This window comes from Neodiprion lecontei, chromosome 3 (assembly GCF_021901455.1).
Source record: "Neodiprion lecontei isolate iyNeoLeco1 chromosome 3, iyNeoLeco1.1, whole genome shotgun sequence".
In the NCBI taxonomy this organism is placed as follows: Eukaryota; Metazoa; Arthropoda; class Insecta; order Hymenoptera; family Diprionidae; genus Neodiprion; species Neodiprion lecontei.
In genome coordinates, this window is record NC_060262.1 from 719,079 (window position 1) to 739,025 (window position 19,947).

The 19,947-nt window shown below is 41.8% G+C and overlaps 1 protein-coding gene across 2 annotated transcripts in view; it reads right to left on the reverse strand.

The window, feature by feature from the left end:
* Positions 1-439: 439 nt before the first annotated feature.
* Positions 440-19,947, reverse strand: part of LOC124293481 (segmentation polarity homeobox protein engrailed-like) — a 38,347-nt gene continuing 18,839 nt past the window's right edge. The window contains exons 2-3 of one of the 2 annotated variants that reach the window (XM_046734406.1): positions 4,960-4,965; positions 440-1,726 (exon numbers count right to left, since the gene is read on the reverse strand). In XM_046734406.1, coding sequence (XP_046590362.1) covers positions 1,368-1,726; positions 4,960-4,965 — 365 coding nt within the window. In that variant the 3' untranslated portion in view covers positions 440-1,367. The remainder of the gene's footprint in view (positions 1,727-4,959; positions 4,966-19,947) is intronic. The other variant, XM_046734407.1, reaches the window with a different exon arrangement.

The window sequence follows — 19,947 nt, forward strand, 5'->3', positions numbered from 1 at the left end:
CTATTATTATTCTGTTGTGATATAAATTAATTTACATTTTATCATCGTTATTTCTGTAACTATTATCGTCATTATTATTCTTATTATTATTATTTTTATTTTTATCATCATCATCATTATTATTATTATCATTATTATTATTATTATTATTATTATTTTTTTCTATCATTATTATCATACAATAAATTAATCTTCATTTTCGTTTCGTTATTTCGTGAATTATTACATAATATAATATACGGCGTACATACTATATGTATGTTTATACACACACACATATATATATTCGGTACAGAGAGATTTATTGGTATCAAATTTCAGGAACGGTAGCGTTTAGGTTCATTCGAGTAGGACTTGATCGGTGCAACTTCTTCATCCGTTCATGTTGGTATTTGTGAGAGATGAAATGCCGTTTAATAATCGAAATTTGTTTATTCTTTTCTTTTTTATTTATTAGGTATCTTTACACACGACGTGATTATTGTAATCACGCCCTAGCCTTAAGCATTCCGCAGAATATTTTTTATCAATATTTATACTTCCGTGCAACGAGGAACAACGAGAAGTATAATATATTATGCGTATATATATATACATATATATATATATATATATACGGTTATAAGGATTACTGCAAGTGTGCGGATGTACACAATATTGCATATTTATGTATATGATACATGGATGGCACTAGACGTTTCTTAATGAGATATTACAAAGAAATTCAATTAAATGACAAAAAACGAGAAAGTAGAAAAAAAAATAAATAAATACACTTTCACGAATATCCTACAGGAAAGTAACTCAGTGGATGCGCGTGACTGTTTTTCGTCGACTTCCAAATCTCAAAGATTGGTAGATTTTTCCTTTTTTTTTTCACCAGAGCATAAAAAAAAAATACAAATTTCTTTCGACGTTCAGATTCAAGTTTAATAGTTTTTTTTCACCGAGTACGAGACTTTCAAATACATACAATCATACGTGACGCTGAAATGGAAATTGAAAATTAGGTTCAAGTAAAATCAGCACGTTTCAGGGATTATTCTTAATTCGAGTATAATAAATTATCGCGAAAAGAAGTTTTTCGGCAAAACGTATCTACATTGTATACTTATGCGTATGTATACATACATGCATAAATAATTTTTTGTTCCGGGATAGTGTGTGTGTCTGTTATACAGAACGCGGAAGCTGGATCGATACCGAAACTCCGTGCACTTCTGCGACTGGCGATGCGTAGTTGAAACAACGCGGTAAATATATACATACATGTATGTGTGTATATGTACACATATGTATGTATTCGTACGTATATCTCGAAGGAACGCGTACGATTTAAAACGAAACTACGCGGGCGTCTACATTTGTCATTTCGCCTGGAGCTCCGCGGCCTGTTCCTCTTCCTCCCTCGTCAGAGGGACCGTCGAGTGGTTGTAGAGTCCCTGGGCCATCAGCTGGAGGGCGAGGGGATTCTTCTGGCCGCTGGCCTTCTTGATCTTCGCTCGTTTGTTCTGGAACCAGATCTTGATCTGGGCCTCGTTCAGCCCCAGGTCCCTGGATAGCTGCTGCCTCCGCCTCTCGGTCAGGTACCTGTTCTCCGCGAATTCCCGCTTCAGCCGCGCCAACTGTTCGCCACTGAACGCCGTCCGAGGCCTCTTCTCCTCCGGAGTTCCTCCCGACGCCCGGGTGTCGCCGCTCGATCGTTTCACTCGCCTCGTTCGCGGACCTGGAAAACAAACCCAGACACCCTCGTCAGGATTCAGCTGCCGGGATTTGAACCCCCCGAGGGCACCACCGTTACTCCGAAAACGATCCGCGGAAAATCGCGGACACTCGTCAGGGACAAACGGTAACGTCGGGGAATTTTTTTACGCTGCAACGCGATCGAGAAAGGACCAAGCTTCTATCCGAGAACAATCTTTCACGACCGTTAAGCAGATCGTGAACGTGTTTTTTAATACCGATTCATTCCGATATTTGCACTATTGGTTCGAATTTTCTGTCAGGGAAGAGTCAGGAGGTTGTTTGTCTATTTTCAGAAGACCAAACTTATCGGCATCTGGGTCGGAGTTACGAGTGCATGTTAAAATTTTATCGAGGACGACAATTGTTGAGGTGATTCTATCGATGGTCGATCCGGCTTTCGAATCTCTATGTAAAAAAAAAAAAAAAAAAACAGTCGCATCAAACCACTGTACGGACAGGGATCCGATTTTTATGAAGCATCTAACCGCGGATCGGAAATCACGTGAATTTAGATCCGAGGAAACTTGAGAGATCGAACGCGGTTTTCCAGTAATCGTGGTGGCCTCTTCAACTCGCGCAGTAAATAATTCGCAGTCATTGAGCGGAGCTGGGGGCGAAGTCAATTTTCTGGATGTCAGGTTTGAGAGGGGGTTGAATTTCGAAGGGGTGGCGATGGTGGCGGTGGCGGCGGGCTGTTTCTCGTCATCGCGGTGAAGCACTAACGTCTAACTCAGAGACGGCGTTGAAATTAGTGGTTCGTTGTCCGTTCCTTCGAAGGAGCTGCAGGAATGCGACGCGAGGGTTGAACGCGGAGGTTCGAGGAAAGACGTTTTAACGTTATTGGTTTCTCCCCGGCGACGGGTGCCAAGGGGTGCCTAAGTAATTAGACCGCTGCTCGTTACTTCCTCGCGGCATCAACAGTCATGCCGCTTTGCCTTTCATGCCGTGCTCCGAAGATATCCGGACGGATGGAGGATGGCTTCCAGGATCGACTGGTGGAATTGCGAGCCGAATACGAGAGACGCGAGTTACGCATGGCTAACGGAGTCGGCTACCGGGCATTCTTCGCACAGCCGTCTCGTCGATACGTCAACAAATGCCGGGATCCAATCCACTTTCCTGCATCGAAATGTCGAGGTCAGGTTGAAAAAAGAACGAGACAATGAGAACGGGTTCCAAGTACGATGATGTGGTCGAGTTTTGATTTACCGGTAAAGAATTTCTCCGTGCTTATTGCAACGTGATCGGTATTCGGTTGGCGGTGATAAATACCGAGTACAAGGTAGTCAACGATTATGACACGTCGATTATCTCTGAATATTCTATGCCCGAGTCTATGAAGTGAAACGTCAATCCACCCGACGTTATTCACACGTAATTGACTCCGTCCAACTACTTATTGATATTGGTACCAACTCTAACTCTCTCTCTCTCTCTCTCTCTCTCTCTCTATTCCCTCCGCGTCGCTTCAATGTGCTCGCGACACGTTCAATTAGCTCGTAATCAATGCGATCGGACGCCTACTCGAACAAACCGATTCGCGAGCTGACCACGAGATGAAGAGTTTAACAAACGGAACAAGGTTCCCGAATGTACGCATAATCGAACTCCGAGTAATTGATTTTACAATTGAAAGGACAGAGACGTAGGATTTCCTCGAAGGGTATCCGCCAGGCGCGATCGCTCGGTGAACGTTCACTTTCTCTGCCGGTCGTATCGAGCGATCGTTTCACCTTCGGTCGAGATGAATTCATAAAACAGGTCCGCATGCACTGAGTTTAGCCGAGATCGATGCCAGGTTTTGCGGCTTGGTACTCGGTGCGACGATTGGCTGGCTGCGTCAAAAAGCTCCTTCCTACTCGTACTTCGAGTACTCTCTATCAAAAGGAAGTTCGAGAATCGCGCAGCGCCTGTTAAAGCGAGCGACTCCCATGTGTAACGACGATGCTCGGCAACTGTCCGTGGCAAATTGCGCCGCAGTGAGAGTCGTAAAAATTCTCAGTTCGAAGGGGCAGCTCAGCTGGGACTTCGAACCGTCAAAGAGGAGCGAGTAATGGTGGTCTCGAGGTGCCCCACATAAGAAGTGGAAAAGTTACGAGGATCACAGGCGGTCGGCAATTCCCATTCAACGGATCGCCTCGCGTCGAGGAATTACAAATGTCCGACCGCTGACTATGGGTTCGAGGTACCGGCAATGTGCACCGTATGACGAGGAAACGGCGCAACGAGTAGCCCTACCGGCAATCGCTTCAGCGACGATGACGGTGATTGAAAGTTTCCTGGAGAACGGGCTCGATTGGGGACGCGATCATCGGCGCAGTGCACGTGTGCGTACGGCCACTTTGGAGTCATAACAGAATCGCGAGAAACCATTCAATCCTCTTTTTATCACATGGTAGCAGCGGTCGCCGTCCGCGATGACGAGAAACTAACCGACTGACTTCGGTGACCCTCTTGCGATACAGAATCATCCTGCAGCAAAACCACCCGGCTCGGTTTTCTACTTTTTTCCTCCACGGCACGACCCTGCACCGTTTTATGAAATTTGTTCAGTTCCTCGGAGTCACGGTTGGTTGGACTCAAAAACCGTTTAGTTCGTCGACCTTCGAAAACTTGACTTTTAAACAGTGTAATTATCCTTCAGTACAACTGTAAAACGGCGTTTCATTCTCAGTGATTGTATTTTGTATTCCGAAGTTGAGACGAACGGTCGCAATTCATTCGAATCATTTTTGTGAATTTTGGGTGGACCGATGAAACGGTTTTCGAGCTCTCCAAGGTCCGTACACGTACGCATATGCATTGAACGTATAATCGAAATGAAAAGTGAAAACGTAATATTATACATGGTTATTACATTTGGTAGAAAAACTTGCAAAGAGACGGATGAATGCGTGCCAATGAAGGTACACGTGCTTTCACATACGTGTACATAACAGAATGTGATACGTAGCAAAAGGACGGCAACATGCACGGTCTGTATTACATTGAGTTTTTTTTTTATTTTTCTTTTGAAATTTTTCTCTTATGCATCGGGTATAAGTTACATCATGTAGCCGTGTGCGTAATAACGAATGCTGTAATTTAGATTCAAAAAAGCTCACGTTTTCTCGATTCCATTTCACCTTTAAGTCTCATCTAGAAGTACTCGGTAGGACGTGTCTGATAGAGGTATGATCATCTGCTCTCGCAGTGTACGTGTGAGCTACTTACTTCGTCCTGAGAACAAAAAGAAAACACACACCGGTTAAAACAATCACATTATACGTGTATACAAAGCACAAAATTTCAATCCAATCTTTTTCTTCACACAATTTCATTCTCATGCAGATAGTTAATTCCGCCGAATATCGCTAATTTTGGTAATTGCGATTGTGTCTGTTTCAGCACGCAATCCGACTTAGAGTCGGACGACGGAGATTGGCGACGGAACCGAGTTTGTTTTTGTTTTCGTCGCAAGGTGCGAGTCGAGTCGTCGGAACGACGAGGACGGTAACGGTGACAAAAGTCGGTCAGTGTCGATCAGTGTCGGTGCAACGCCGGGCGGTGTTTGCAAAATTTTCACAATTCGTGCGGTTCGAGGAATCCCTGCTTTGTAGCAGCGAAAAATAAATTTCGCACACGACCGTTTCCGCGAAGAAAGCTTGCAAGGCGTGGCGCGTTTTCGCATTTGCAAACCGGGTTGGCAAAAAGTGAATTCGGTATTCCGGCGGCTCGATTAAGAGTCCCCGCGCGTCACGATTATACGTATTTCCGAAAAGCTTCTGCCGCGCAGGTGAGCAACGCCTGCCGTACGTGGCTTAACCTCTTCATTACGGACCGAGTGCTACAGATAAGGGGCCCTATTTCGATGGGACAATTTTTTATCCGCGTATTTGCTTCCTTGTACAAACAACCCCGATTAAATCCGTATTATGCGAGGATCCCGTCCAGCTCGGTCCATCTCTCGGTGATAATTACAAAGGCGCAAAAAAAGCCCAACGGGCATGCATTTGAGGAATTGACATTCGGGAATTCGCCGACCCTCCTTTTTCGGACCGATTCCGGACGTGAATTTTAATCCTCGCACAGTGAGTTCGCGTATCGTACCCGCGGTGTTCGTCGGGTGAAGTGAAAATACATCGATTCTTGTTCGACGACGCTGTCTTCTCACTCATTCCGCACTCCGACGTCAAAATCGCAGGACCCGAATAAGGAAGGCGCAGGAAAAAACGTTGAGCACCCTCGGCGTGACACACGACTGCGGCAAGTATTGCACACATTTACATATCCTTATACATGAACACCCAAAGCTCGCACGCACGCACGATTTTCTCAGTGGCTCCAATTAAGCGGCTAACATTAATTTCAGCCACCCAGCCGACTCGACGCTCATGCAGCTGTCTCTCTCCCCTCTCTTCCGCCCTTTTACTTTCTCTCTTTCTCTTTCTCGTTCTCCTTTTCTCTTCGGAGTCACAGCCTCCTCTGAGCCTGTGATGTAAATGTGAAACACAAACGTTATTGAAAAAGCAAAAATTTAGCAACCATCTAATTTTCAATCTCAAACAATAGAGTAACATACATTTTTTTCGCCACGTTAGAATCGAAAGATCAGCGAAAATAAGCGGTTATAAACCAAATGTAAGTTTTTCAATAGTTTTGCATGTTTTTATCGTTCTTTCTATACGTCTTTTTCTTTTCCTTTTCTCCCCATCATCCGCTCTTGGCGAATTCTGAAAATTTATTTCACGAGAAATGTAATATCGTATAGGTATCTGGTATACCTTAGCATACAGAGACGCGTTTCGCGGGGTATATAATTTATACCGAATATTTACCTCGCCGATGGCCCCAACATTATGACGACTTAATCACAGCTTTCTGCTGACCGAACCGGCTGACGGCTGCGCGTCAGTTATTAGCCTCTGCAAGCCTACGTGCATAAATATATACGCGCGAAAAATGAGGAACTTTGTTGTGCTTTCCAACTGTGAACCGTATTTTAATATTGTTCAAAAATTCGTCGCACGACAGTCGACGAAGAAACAGACGAGAAATCGTCGATCGTCACAACCGATTTGACTGACGTCTGAAAACCGTTGTTACGCAACTACAATTTCATCGAAAAATTTTGAAAAAGTATCGCTTTCTTTTCGAAAAAATTATCTCGTCGTTTAAAAGTTTTTAGATTTGTGAGTAAATTATCATTATTAGAATTTTATAGAGTAAAATAACAATTTGTAGAGTTCAAAAACCGGAATGGTCGGCGCGTTTGCCTCAAAAAAAAAAAAAAAAGAAAAAAAAGGGCACGTCATACTTTTCATACAACGTCATTTCCATTTTCACGATGAATTGTTATACAATGATAATTAATTAATTACGCACACCTAATACCCGACCGAACGACGTCGACGTAATAATTCCACCTCGGTTATCGTCAAAGTCAGCTGATGAAACGCACACGGAGTATTCGCTCCCCTCACCCTAGAAATCGCGCACGGTAAACGCTGGTTGTAAAACGGCATAAACTCGCGTGCTGTAAATGAAACGACGACGACGATCATCCCCCGAGGTCGCACATCACGGTGTCGCCGACATGATTTCGTCGTCTGCTTGCCGCCGTATGTGGAGAGCGACTCTAATCTGAACGCACTATAAATTCGGCTCGTGTCACCCATGCGCCCTCGTCTTTGGGGAGGATCGAGGGCACGCCATGACCCCCGTATTGCCGGTACTGGAGGGGCGCCAGACACGCGACCCCGAATCAATTATTTTACCAACGAAACGCGATTGACGCGATATTTTTTCTTTTTTTTTTTTCTTGTAACTTTCATTCTTTGCTTTTGTTTGTCGCATCGATGCGTGGTAATTTATACGATAATCCGAATATAACACGTTAAAAAAAATCATTTTTGTGCCCGGGTTGAATTAATCTTTTTTTTTTACTTTCCATGCGTCAAAATAGTGGAAAAATATTCGACCCCCACCCCCCCTCACGCCGCCCCTTAAAGTTTGCTTTTGTATTTCGTACCTGGAATTTGTGTAATTGATTATTATTATTATTATATGTTGAGTGATATTGAATTTGCTGAAAATTACTATTTTTCGAATAAGTTTGATTTTGCAGCTAGGAGAGTGCTGTTTGAAAATTGAAAAAAAATCTTTGATTCCAATTATTCCGTTAATAAAAAACTGAAACAATATTATATATTAATAAAAGTGATCTAAATGCGAAACCGAAGTTTGTTTAATCGTTTGTGTAATTATTCTTAAGATACGAAATATCGTTTTTTTTTCTACAAAAGTAAATTTTATCTGATGAAATGATTTTTTCTTTCATCAAAATTTAGCATCCGGAACTGAGACTCAAAATTCATGTTGACCGTTATAATTGAGAATAATATGTCGATGCTGGGTGGTTTAGTAAATTTTGTACCAAAAATTTTTAACTAGATTTTGATGCGTCTAAATTACAAAATTTTACGTAGCGAAAGAAACGAATCGAGAGATCAAATTTTTGCGATAAATTGCATCGAAATGTTAATACGTTCATTGTTTTTTATTTTTTTATTTTTTTTTTTTTTCTACAGTCCGCACGCCGCCGTGATTTTCACCGTTTTTAGAGTAAATTCTGCATTTCACGAAGTATATATTTCGCCGAGAAAACTGACACATCTCTCTTTTCCTGCAGTTTAATTTCCGTAGAACCCGATCCTTTATTCTCTCAAGTGTAACACTCGGAAGATTATCCGACAGTTTCTAGCTTCTTCTTAAACTTCGAAGTTCCTTCGAAGTTCCTCGTTCCTCTATCATACATGTATGTATTGTATACCTACGCGTAACGTCTAACGCGTAGAGAATATACAGATGTAACCAGAGTCAGGGTGGTCCACACGAACGGGGAAGTTGTCGGATCATGAAGTGTCCAAGTCCAATGAAATGATTTACTCCATAAATCTTAATTCAGCTCGACCTACGCGATTAAACCCTTAATATACATATAATTCCCTCAGGACCACCACGCGACAAATTTCCAGACCCACAATATTGAATCACAAGACGACGCGTCGCGTGTTTCACGTATGCAGACGTGACTTTTTCATTCCTTACATTTTGTGATTTTATTACGTACCTACACAACCTTTTGTACGTGAAAACACGTGAAATAAAGAATAACAGCGGTCAGAATTTAAAAAAAAAAAAAAAACGAGAAGAAAAAATGCTCAATAATTTTCCATACGTCGGCCTGTTATACAAATTTTTCCAGAGATATCGCGATTTTTTTAAATAGAAGAACAAAATAGGAAAAGCGACGATTGCAGCACGTCGTCGACTGCTCGTAGGTAACGACACGTTGAAAAATCCCCGGGATCATCTCAGGCATCACGTACCGTTATCTTTTCACACCTCAGTCAAGTATTCGCTATTAATTTATGCATACTTTATTATTCATATCCGACTGTTTATCTTCTTGTTGAGCATGCAGTCTTCAGTCCTCAGCGCTCTCGTCGCGTCGCCTATGTAAGTCTATGTTGTACCTGTACATAACCGCATCATACGTGTATAAACACAGTTGCATAAGGTTATAGAACATTTATTTTTCCGCTATTCGACGTTAAAATTTTTCAAAAACTACCAACAAAAAAAAAAAAAAAACAAACAAATAAAAAAATAACAACGATTCGCGAAAGGAAGACATTTTTCAATCAACGCGATAGCAATAAAAAAAAAAATAGCGAAAATTTATGGTAATACAACGTAATCGATCATAATTGGAACGATTGTATTATAAATCAAGGAATTCTGCTCTTACATATAAATATACTCTACCGATATTAGGATATTATGTATATAATACGTGTAGTGTATAAATGGGCGGATTAGCAAACGCGAGAACGTTAACCCTCGTCTCGTGCGGTAGGAGGCGGTTTCAGATATATTTATATGTAGGTACGCGTATATATTTCGGTGAATATGTGTGCATACACATGGATGAATGCCACACGTTCAGCCGGCGCAAAATTAAGATGTATCGCCAAATCTGGTACGGGTAATTTGCATGTCCCGTGACGCCCACTCAGTTTTGTCAGCCGCGCTCTGCCCGTCTCTATAATACATGTATATATATATATATATATATATATATATGCATGTATGTATGTACCATGGTATTTATACCATCTGCCTCTCTTCGTCGGTTCGTAAGAAGGGAATAAATAAGGCGAAGGCCACCCATAGAAACCTATTGCGGTGGAATGAAAAAGATCGTTGCAACTAAATGCACTTATGCGGTGCATAACGCCTGCCTTTCTATACGTATACGATATTCCCGACGTCGAGATATTTTATTTACACGGGGAGATATACTGAATTATATTCGAATCGATGCTGATTTTTTTTATCACTCCTTTTATTCGTTCTCTGAAATTTTGAAAATGAAATTTATCCTCGTCGCGAATGTTGCAGAGGAACGATTCAGGCTGAAATTTTAATTTATTTACGTATTACGAATTTGTAAATTGATGATTTTCGATGAAAAAAAATCGTCAAAATTGTGCGAAACTTTCGCTCCGGAAGCACGAAATTTTTGTCATTTGGATTTATTCTGAATTCACATTATTAGTAAACGAATATTGATTATCGAGAGGGGAAACGGCTGTTGGGAAAGGGGAAACAAATGACATATCGCATCGTCGCGTCGGCGAGCTCATTTCTCTCTTTATCTAAAATCGACGTTCTCGGATTAACTCCGACGGTATGCCTGGAATTTGGCCTCTTCGGTTTTCTCCAGGCCGTCTCGCCATCGCCGGTTTCCGACATCGTAAAGGTACCAGGAAAGTTTTTTGAGGCAGTGTTTACACGTCAACGTAACGAAGTTAAGGGATTTTTCAAACTACGGCGATTGGAAAATAAATCCAAGGAAAAAGTTAACCATTTCTCACCAAACATACACCTACATAGTATGTATTTTTTATGAATGATCAAATCGATCATTTTTTCCCGATTAATCGAGTATAATCGATTACTCTTCCGCGCGATCGGTTTTTGTTTTTTACTCCAATTGAAATACGCAATATAATAATCAATTCATGTGATTCAATTCTTAATTATTATCATCGTTTTACTTATCAAGTACCTGTTTGATTTAATATGCGAAAGGTAAACGAATATATTCACCTGAAATTGACAAATATTTTCAATGAAACTGTAAATTATCAAAAAAACTTTTCCCCCATCAGCAATCGATTAATCGCTCAATTTATTCCGATTGAATCGAATCACGTTCGATTATTTATATTATATATTGGTATATTTATTTATAGCTCAGCGTCGGGCGTTAATGTTTCATTCCTCGAAACTCGAAAGAAAATTCGTTGCGAAAAGAAGGAACGATAACCCGTACAACGTTCTCCATAAATCGTCCAGCCGAGTTTCGATTTCAAAAATCTCGAGAAATTGGTGACGAGAAAAAGAAAAGAAAAAATGACTGAAATAGACGCGAATAAAGGGACGCGAGACGAGGGATAAAAAACGTGAATACGAGGAGGGAGCGATTTAACGAACAAGTGTCAGGGACCAGCTGAAGGGATTTCATTTGGCGAGGCGGGTCGCGGGACGAGCGGATAAATCTGGTGAATTTGGTGGACCTTTGAGCCCGGTTTCAGGTGGTGCCTAATAAACATATCGGTTTCGCAGAGAGGCTTGCGGCTTCCCGCTTCTCTTTTTGCTAGTCTTCTTTATTATCATCTCTCACGGTTACTCCGCAATATCCTTCAGACTCCTCTCTTTTTCTCTTGGTATTTTTATTTTTATTTTTGTTATTTTCTTTTTTTTTTATTCAACGTCCAAGTATGCGCGCATGTTTGCAGAGCCCGGAGACCGCTTAATAATCTTCATTGCTTTGGAATGCAATCTCCGTAAAAATGTTTTACGCACCGAACAATATTGCCGTTGAGGATACGGGAGGAGATTTGAGTTACGGATCGTTGAGTGTCGCGGAATCGTGCAAAGTCATCTTTACGATAACTGCTTTTTCGCCTGTCTCTATCTCTCTCTCTCTCTCTCTCTCTCTCTCTCTCTCCCTCTTTCGCTCTTCGCCTTTATGCGACGGGGGTGGATACCTTGAATATATTTCAACCGGTCTCGGTTTATCGGACGTCCGGAATTACACGGTTCTTTCAAGATGCGACGACTGTACGTGCCAATAAACAGCCAACCAGCCGTGTCAACGGCGAAACTCGCCTTTCCCGTCTAATAAGACAATATTATTACAACTCAGGCACACGCCTCTCCTACTCCCGTCTCCTTCTTCTTCCTCCTCTCTCTTTCTAGAAAAATTTATCGCACATTTTACGAATAATCGTATCGCAAGAATACATGGATATAAATTAACAAAAATCTGCATCCAGATTATTATGTATAAATTAATTAATTCGCTGTTACCGTTTCTGTAATTTTCTGCAAGGTTGTTAATTTTTAAGAATCTCTTCCGAAGAAACCGTACATATTATCCTTCAACAATTTTTAGGGTATTTTATCCCACGTTTAAGTGAAAAAAATCAAATTTTTTTTGCAATGCAACCGGACAATATCGGTACAAATGTTAGTTCAAATCGTGAGGAAAGTATTAATGCAGATGCATGCCAAAGGAAAGGTCAATGAGATTAGCAATTTTTATAATTACTGTGATAACTTTTTGTTGTTACAAAAAAAAAGAAGAAAAATTTGATTTTATTCGTTTAAACTTACGACAAAAAACGGTTTTTTCAGAAAATAATTCGTAAATATCAGTTTAAGTTTTAGCGAGTCTTACGGGTTACCCCCTCGATTAAAAAATTCTAAAAATTGCGGTCACGATTCGCAATCGACGTTGTTGCGATGTATGAATAAATAAGTAGACGGCTAATTTCAATTCACGACTATAATTCTACTTCAACGCATGCTCGCCGTGTCGAGCAAAGTCTACGGGATTATGCACGAGCCGTGTATGCGTGACTTAGACACGCACAAGAGCTGACACTTGAGAATTGTGAAATTTACAGCCCGACTGATGGGTGTCCTTACGAAACGGTAACTTGATACCTCCGAATGCCGAGCGTATGCATTATGTCTCACTGTTATACCTTTATATTATATATACACACACAGTGTGTGAGTTTCGTTTCGTTCCGAGTCTCGACGTTGCAGCGTGAAAAATAAAATTGATGAAAAAAGAGAGACGAAAAAAATTTGCGCGAATAAAAAAAGGCAAAGGAGACGAAGAAAGAAGATTGAACAAAGAAATAGAAGTAACCGTACGTCCGTCAAAACCGCGAGTTCGGAGATAAAAATGCTTAGATAAGCGCTGACAAATCGAGAGATCGATGATGCTGTGGTATTTTCGCACGGTATTTGCGCGGCCGGTTTATCGCCAAATTTGAGTTCGGAAATCGACTAACTGAGTGGGGGTAAGAATGGATCTTTTATAGTTTCAATCTTCTTTACTCGGGTTTTCCAAATTTTTATTATTGTGCTTGAAATTAGATTTTCACGTTTTTGAAAATTGGATATTTCGTCGCTTTTATCCATCTTAGCCGTTGTAATTTTTCACCCCCGCTCGACTCGCAATTTCCACGAGGGCAGGATTTTTTCATCGGCGATGCCCCGCGAGAGCTTATTGAGACCTTTTCTGGTTGACAACCGTGTTTTCCTACCGTTTAAGACGTGTATTTATGAACTCGTCAACCGCAAACGCCGCGTTGGATTATATTGAGCAATTCTTCAAAAGCGGTATACCGTTATACTTCATAACGAACGGAACGAGCGCGCTCAAGAATCGCTTCTAAACTCTCCGCATATTGCAGTCGCGTCGATCAATTCTCGTTACTCTTTTCCCTTCTCCGATCCCGTCGATAAAGAAATTTCGCAATTATTGATCCATCACGGCTGTCTTAATTTTGGAAAAGAATCTAATTTTTTTTTCGCTCCCTAACATTTCGGAGAACTTGTTTTGCCCTTCTGCATTTCGAAGTTCTATATTTTCAATATACTGTACCTCAACTTTCCAAATTTTAAATTCTGCGAATTATAGATTTTCGCGTCTATGAAAATTTGATATTATGTTCGTTTTTTGTATTTTTAAATCGAACTCTGTTTGTAATGCTTGTTTGAAATAGAAGGATAAAAAAGAAACCAGAAGTAATTCACAGGAAAAATCTACTGGCAAGAAAATAGAAAAAAAAAACGTGTGTGTGTCAGCTCCGACGCACGACTGGAGTTTACTCCTTACGAACGATGATTAGGATACATATCGAATAGAAAAAGAGGCTAAATAAACGCATCTTCCAAAATTATAAGAGAAACAAACATATAGGTATCTGTAATTATTCGGATTATTTATATTACATCAAAAATTTCCAAATTTTGAGTGCATATTCGTAATAAATGACCGCAAAAACCCCTGAGTACCAACTTTCGTTCCCGGCAAACGACTTTTTACATTTTCGGTGAAATGTATATCATTCGTAAATGTAAACGACAAGCTTACCAATTAACCGCATGCATGTGTTTTTCGAATTTTTCTTCATTATCATCTAAATCAATTTCTTCCATATTTTCAAATATTTTGACGTGATAACGTCACGTTTTATAAATTCATACGCAGGCACACAACACACACGTACAAACATACGCACACATTCAACTCTCAGACCAGAGGTAGTGAACTACACAGTGAGACTACGAAGCACCGCACGAAGAGCAGACCGCGAGTATAGGATACGCTGTGTAATGTATTCCATCTCATTCTTTTGCAAGTTCAATATATATGTTTGTCTCTTTCTATAACGCCTCAAGTTTTCGTGTTACACTTGATTTTACTCCTCATATAATTTCCGTACCGGGCCCTACAACTCAAATCGTTTCTTAAGGAGTAAACTCCAAAAACCCGGTAATAAAATAAAAGAAAAGAACAAAGTTGCGCCGAGATAAGTTGACACTTTTTAAGGAGTTGCAACGGAGCGTCAGTGGCTGGATGATTTATTTAAGAGGCGTGTCGCGTCCTCTCCGATCGTCGATTGAAACGTAGGCACCTGCCGCAAAAGTCTGCCTTCCAACGGTTAGCAGAAGTCGAGAGAAACGCGAAGAAACGCCGTACAAGTAGCTCCGGGTATCACTTCTCGAATTGCACGCACGCATCCAAAGACTCACTTATACCCGCAGCTTGCCTGCTGCCTAATTGAAACGCCGGAGTGCAGGTAGGTAGGTAAATGTTTTATTAATGATCTCGCGGACAAATTAGTTAGTCAATTACACGATTTAACGACAACTTCGAGGAGTTTCCCCGCCGCACTGCACCAACGATCGCGGATCTCGATCCTCCTTGGCTCTCTCTTCGACTTACCGGTATTTTCTTAGCTCTGTATGTGTCCGTATTTCTCTCTCTCTCTCTCTCTCTCTCTCTCTCTCTCTCTCTCTCTCTCTCTCTCTCCCCCCTGCACTCTTTCGCCCATTACTCGACCTGCTGTACTTAATTTTTTTTCCCCACTCGATTCCGAGGCGAACGCTGCTACTGCGTTCACATGTGAGCTTTTGGGGAAAGACGTATTTTCAACTTCTTTTTACACGATTATTTCTTTGTAACTTTAGTCAGTTTTCTATGTGACGGATCGGAATTTCTAAAAATCGTTATTAATCGGAGACGCGTACGTGATAAATAGGGCCCGGATTAATATGTAAATACATATTTGTTATTTAAATCATATTCATTCTTTGATTTGATTTCCTACACAGAGTATAATTTTTGGAATTAGAAAATGCAGTTTCTTTTTTCCATATTTTATTCCATGTCTCAGTTTCATCAAGTCTATATTACATGTACATTTCGTTATTTCGGTGATAAATGAGGTCACGTAACTTTATCGCAACGAAATATATTAGAAAAAAATTATTATTGTTCAATTTTCGAACGAGTTTCAACATGCTGACTTTTCGAAATATTCAGTATGTTTTGTTTATTATGGTTTACCAAAAATCAGACAATCCTGAAGCTGCGAAGAGTAAACGTACAACGTTACTAACTTCAACCTCGTACTGTTTGTAGGTAATTTGCAACGAGAGCCATAACGTAGTAGGTAGTGCATAGTCTTTTGGCTATTGCTTAGCCGGAAGCGAAGTGTTATATACACGTAGATAAATAGGGATATACCGCCAGGGAAAGAAAAAGGAGTCAGAGGAAGGAAGAGACCGGAAGTAATCCCGGGTGTAACGTATCCGCGTGCTGCACTCGAGTCGCGTAACAAGTTCAAGAATCTCTTCACCCTTGGAAAGAAGATCGGGGAAGGAAAAAAGTAAATACAAATAAGAAAAATAAACAAACACGGTGTTTGTTGAGATTCTTAACGAGCCACACGCTCCTTTGCGTCTCGGGAAATTAAGGGGACAATTAGTTTGGGTTACATCGTTGACGAATGGAACGGAATTAGAATAATAATTCTTTTCTCAAGGATGGTACCGCAATCTCATTCTCTGAATGAAAGAACCAGTCAGGGACTTCGACACAGGTTCCATTTTTATTTTTATTTATTTTTTTTCCGGCCCAGCGGAGAATTTACCGCAAATTCGGGCAATCAGGGCACTTTGACACTCTTTCTCTCGGTATTTCGAATTTAGGCGCAGGGTCTGGTGATCGTATGCAATAGGTCCCGTAGTGCAGCCTCTGGATAACCCTAACCGGATGCTTTCCGGAGTTTTGAGTAAAGGCGATAAGAGACGTGTGCGTGCTCGGGGGACCTGGAGGCGTAGGCAGGTACCCTGTCTATTATTAAGTCAGACGTGCGTGCATGCGTGCATGCATGCGTGCATGAGGAGCAGAGCTGATTGCGCAAGCAACTAAACTCGACGCTCCTCACTGCGAGTATTCGTGCATACACACATGTATACGTATGTATGTTACATGTTTGCGCGTGAGAGTGTCTACTTGTCGATCGGTACCCCGGGACCGGGAACTGGAAACTGGCAACCGTTTTTCACATATTTACGTTGAAAGCGACTGGCTGACCTCCTCGCCCATCAAGAGGTCAAAAACGAGTCATCATCCTCAAGGTCGTCAGCCTTGAGACTCGCACGCTGCGGTTCCGAGTGTCGAACGAATAATCCGAAAGATTCGTTCCGTTTAAAAAAACAATCGCTACTCTCCCCCCTCCCCTCTTTCCCCCTATCTTTCTTGAATCGATTATTCAATCCGCAGTGCCGAGAGCCTCGGCGACACCCTTTTCAACCGTTCGAGAGTAATTCCGGTGTGTTTAATCGCGCGGGGAAGCCCGAAGCGCGGATAGCGCGGATAGCGCAGCTAGGGTGGTGAGGCGGGTGGGTCGAGCGCAGTTAGCGCAGTTAGCGCAACTTGCCGATTTCGCGGCTCGCAGCTGCCAAGCTCGCTCCAACTCGGGCGCGGGCGTATCAAATGCTAATTAAACGGGTGTCGACTGTATCAGAGCTCCGCCGAGGAGCAGGCGCTCGGTGCCCGTCGTACGTGCGCTGCGCTCCCGTCGTCCCGCGTTGCTGCACCTAACGCGCGGTGCCACGCTGCAGTCTATAATACGGCCGCAGACTCTCTATACTCCGTGGTTCTCTAATGTATGCCAGTAGGCGACGGCGGTGGTCCATGCATCGGCGTGGGTGGTCCGACGTCCGTTCTCCCGTCCGTCCGTTCGTTCGTTCATCCGTCCGTCCGTCCATCCGTCCGTCCGTCCGTCCGTCCGTCCGTCCGTCCGTCCGTTTAGTTCGTGGACCATATTCATCCGGAGTTGAAACCCGATGGGATTCCCTCCTCCTCGTTCTTCCCCTCGACCAAATGATATACCTTTTTCCGCGCGGAACGAGATAAGGAATTCGCCAGCTTCGAAATACCTCTCGAAATTCATTCAGCTTCGCGATTCGAAGTGCAAAAATTCCTCCGCTGGTTTACTCGTATCGTTTTTTTTTTTTTTTTTTTTATTTTTTAACGAATACTAGAAGAATAAAGAAATAAGAAAATGAGGCAAAAGACTCGAATAACCGACCAATTGATCCTTTCACCAATGTTTGAGCTTCGGTGCTGCTGCTGTCGCTGAAGCGCGTCTGATGCGGGGGATCCGTCTTTCGCTCGACGGGTTCCCCGAGGCGAGTTGGTAATTATAACAGTCTGCTGTATACACCCAGGCAGGTATGGGTATAATTGAAATGTTTACGATCGTTTCATTTATTGTTCGCGGCACGTTTATTAATTCAATTCTCTTGTATCCCATGCGTGTAATCTTACGGTAGTTATACCTCGCGTATCATTTATACAGATTGTCAAGTTGACCGTATTTTGTTTTTTATTCTTCTTGTTTTTTTATATCTCGCGTTTCAGAACCTATTAGAGGAAAATTTAGCGCCATTTCTGAAACATGTATTCGTTTCCAATAAAATAATATGTATATTAGAATGCTGGGCACTTCCGCGGGTTTTCTTGGCGGTGTAGTGGTTATAATAGAAAACTGAGGCAAAGAAGAGACAGATGCGAGTCATAAGCGACGAGCGCGAGACCCCGAGGAACGGAAGTCCCTCCCTCCCTAATTTCGGATTGCTTTTTTGGTGCTTGGACACTCGGGTAAGCAGCGCTCGAGCCTGTCAACCTCTCGGAAAGAGGTAGCGTTTGTATTCTTAATTCGCTTAGGTTTATAGCTGCTCTCAGGTGCACGGCGCAGGTACCCGAGACTTTTTGTTACTACGGGGGTTTTCGTTTTTGTGAAATAAAGAGCGAAAGAAAGAGAGAATGAGTGAAAGGGAAGAAGGCAGAAGGTAAAATGCCAATGATATATTACACGAACGAACGGTGATGATGCTCGATCAAATTTATAAGCAAAAACTGTTAAAGTTTCGTTGAATCTTTCAGTATCAAGATACGTTTGAAAGAATTCATCGCACGCAATTTCGAGAATCGATTATTGCAGAAAGGAATTCGAGAGCTCGACGAACTTGAGTTGACACAGAATGCCGCAGGAATCTTCTTTGGAAGTTTCTCAGTTTTTCTCCTTTGATTTTTACTTCCGGTACTCTGATTAGGCGTTTCCCGACTCGAGGCAAACAGACTGACAGAATAACATCGCTTCACCCTGTCGGAATGAAAATCGTCCAAACGAACGGGGCAGTCAATTATTGAATTTTTCGAACAGTGCGGAGGTTTGTTAATATTTATTTCTCTCTCTCTCTCTCTCTGTCTCTCTCTCGAGCAGCTGCAGCGGCGGCTTAGACGATCAGTCGTAATCGGAGATTAGACTCGTACTTCTCGCGTGCCGGACAAAGGACAATGGAGAAAGACATTTGCAGTCTTGGTACAGCGATCGAGTCTGACGATCGATCAATGTCATTGTCCTAGATCGAGTTGCCGGGTAATTACCGATCCAAACCTGGCCAGGCTCGTACCTATTAATCGCGACGCTGCTCCGCAGGTCGACTAGACCGCGAAAAAAATCCGACGACTCGCAGGTTCGTCTAATAAACCTAAGCGGCGACGGTGCTTGGCGGCATTTTTATTCCTATCGAGATCTCCTTCAAGTTCGGCTTTCAATCATCCCGCGAAGTCGTAGATCGAAGCGACGGTTTTCGATTTCGGTATTATATCTGTTGTTATTATTATTATTATTATTATTATTATTATATTATACGCAAGCTCGTTATTTAATATCGTGTTGCACTGGAAACAAATTAGCCTTGTTGTTGTTTATATTATTATGATAATTATTATGACCCCCGCATCGGATGAACGATATTGTTATTTGTTTGCCAATTAGCCGAAAAGTTTTACGACCGTAGCCGAAACCTCGAAAGCAGCTCCGTTAAATCCTAAAACCCTGTAGAGCAGCTATACAAGGGTCCCCAACAATTGTCCAATGTCACGCAGGTTCTCCGGTCGGCTAGGATTTCATAGAAATCCTAGGAAATTGCTCGATTCGATTGTAAAAATTATTCGAATATCTGTACCTACTAGGGTGTTTCGGTAAATAATAATTTGGAATTTTTCACCGTGGCAGCATGTAAAAAGTTTGCTCAGGCCAAAAGAAAGATTATGTAAAAATATGAGCGTTTTTTTGAATTTGTGAAAAAAAAAAAACGTCGTAGCACTTGAATTATTATTTCTTTCCTGACATTTATATTCAACTCAAAGATCACGATCCGTAACCGAACAATGTACAATCCGGGAATCTTATTACCCTGAATTAA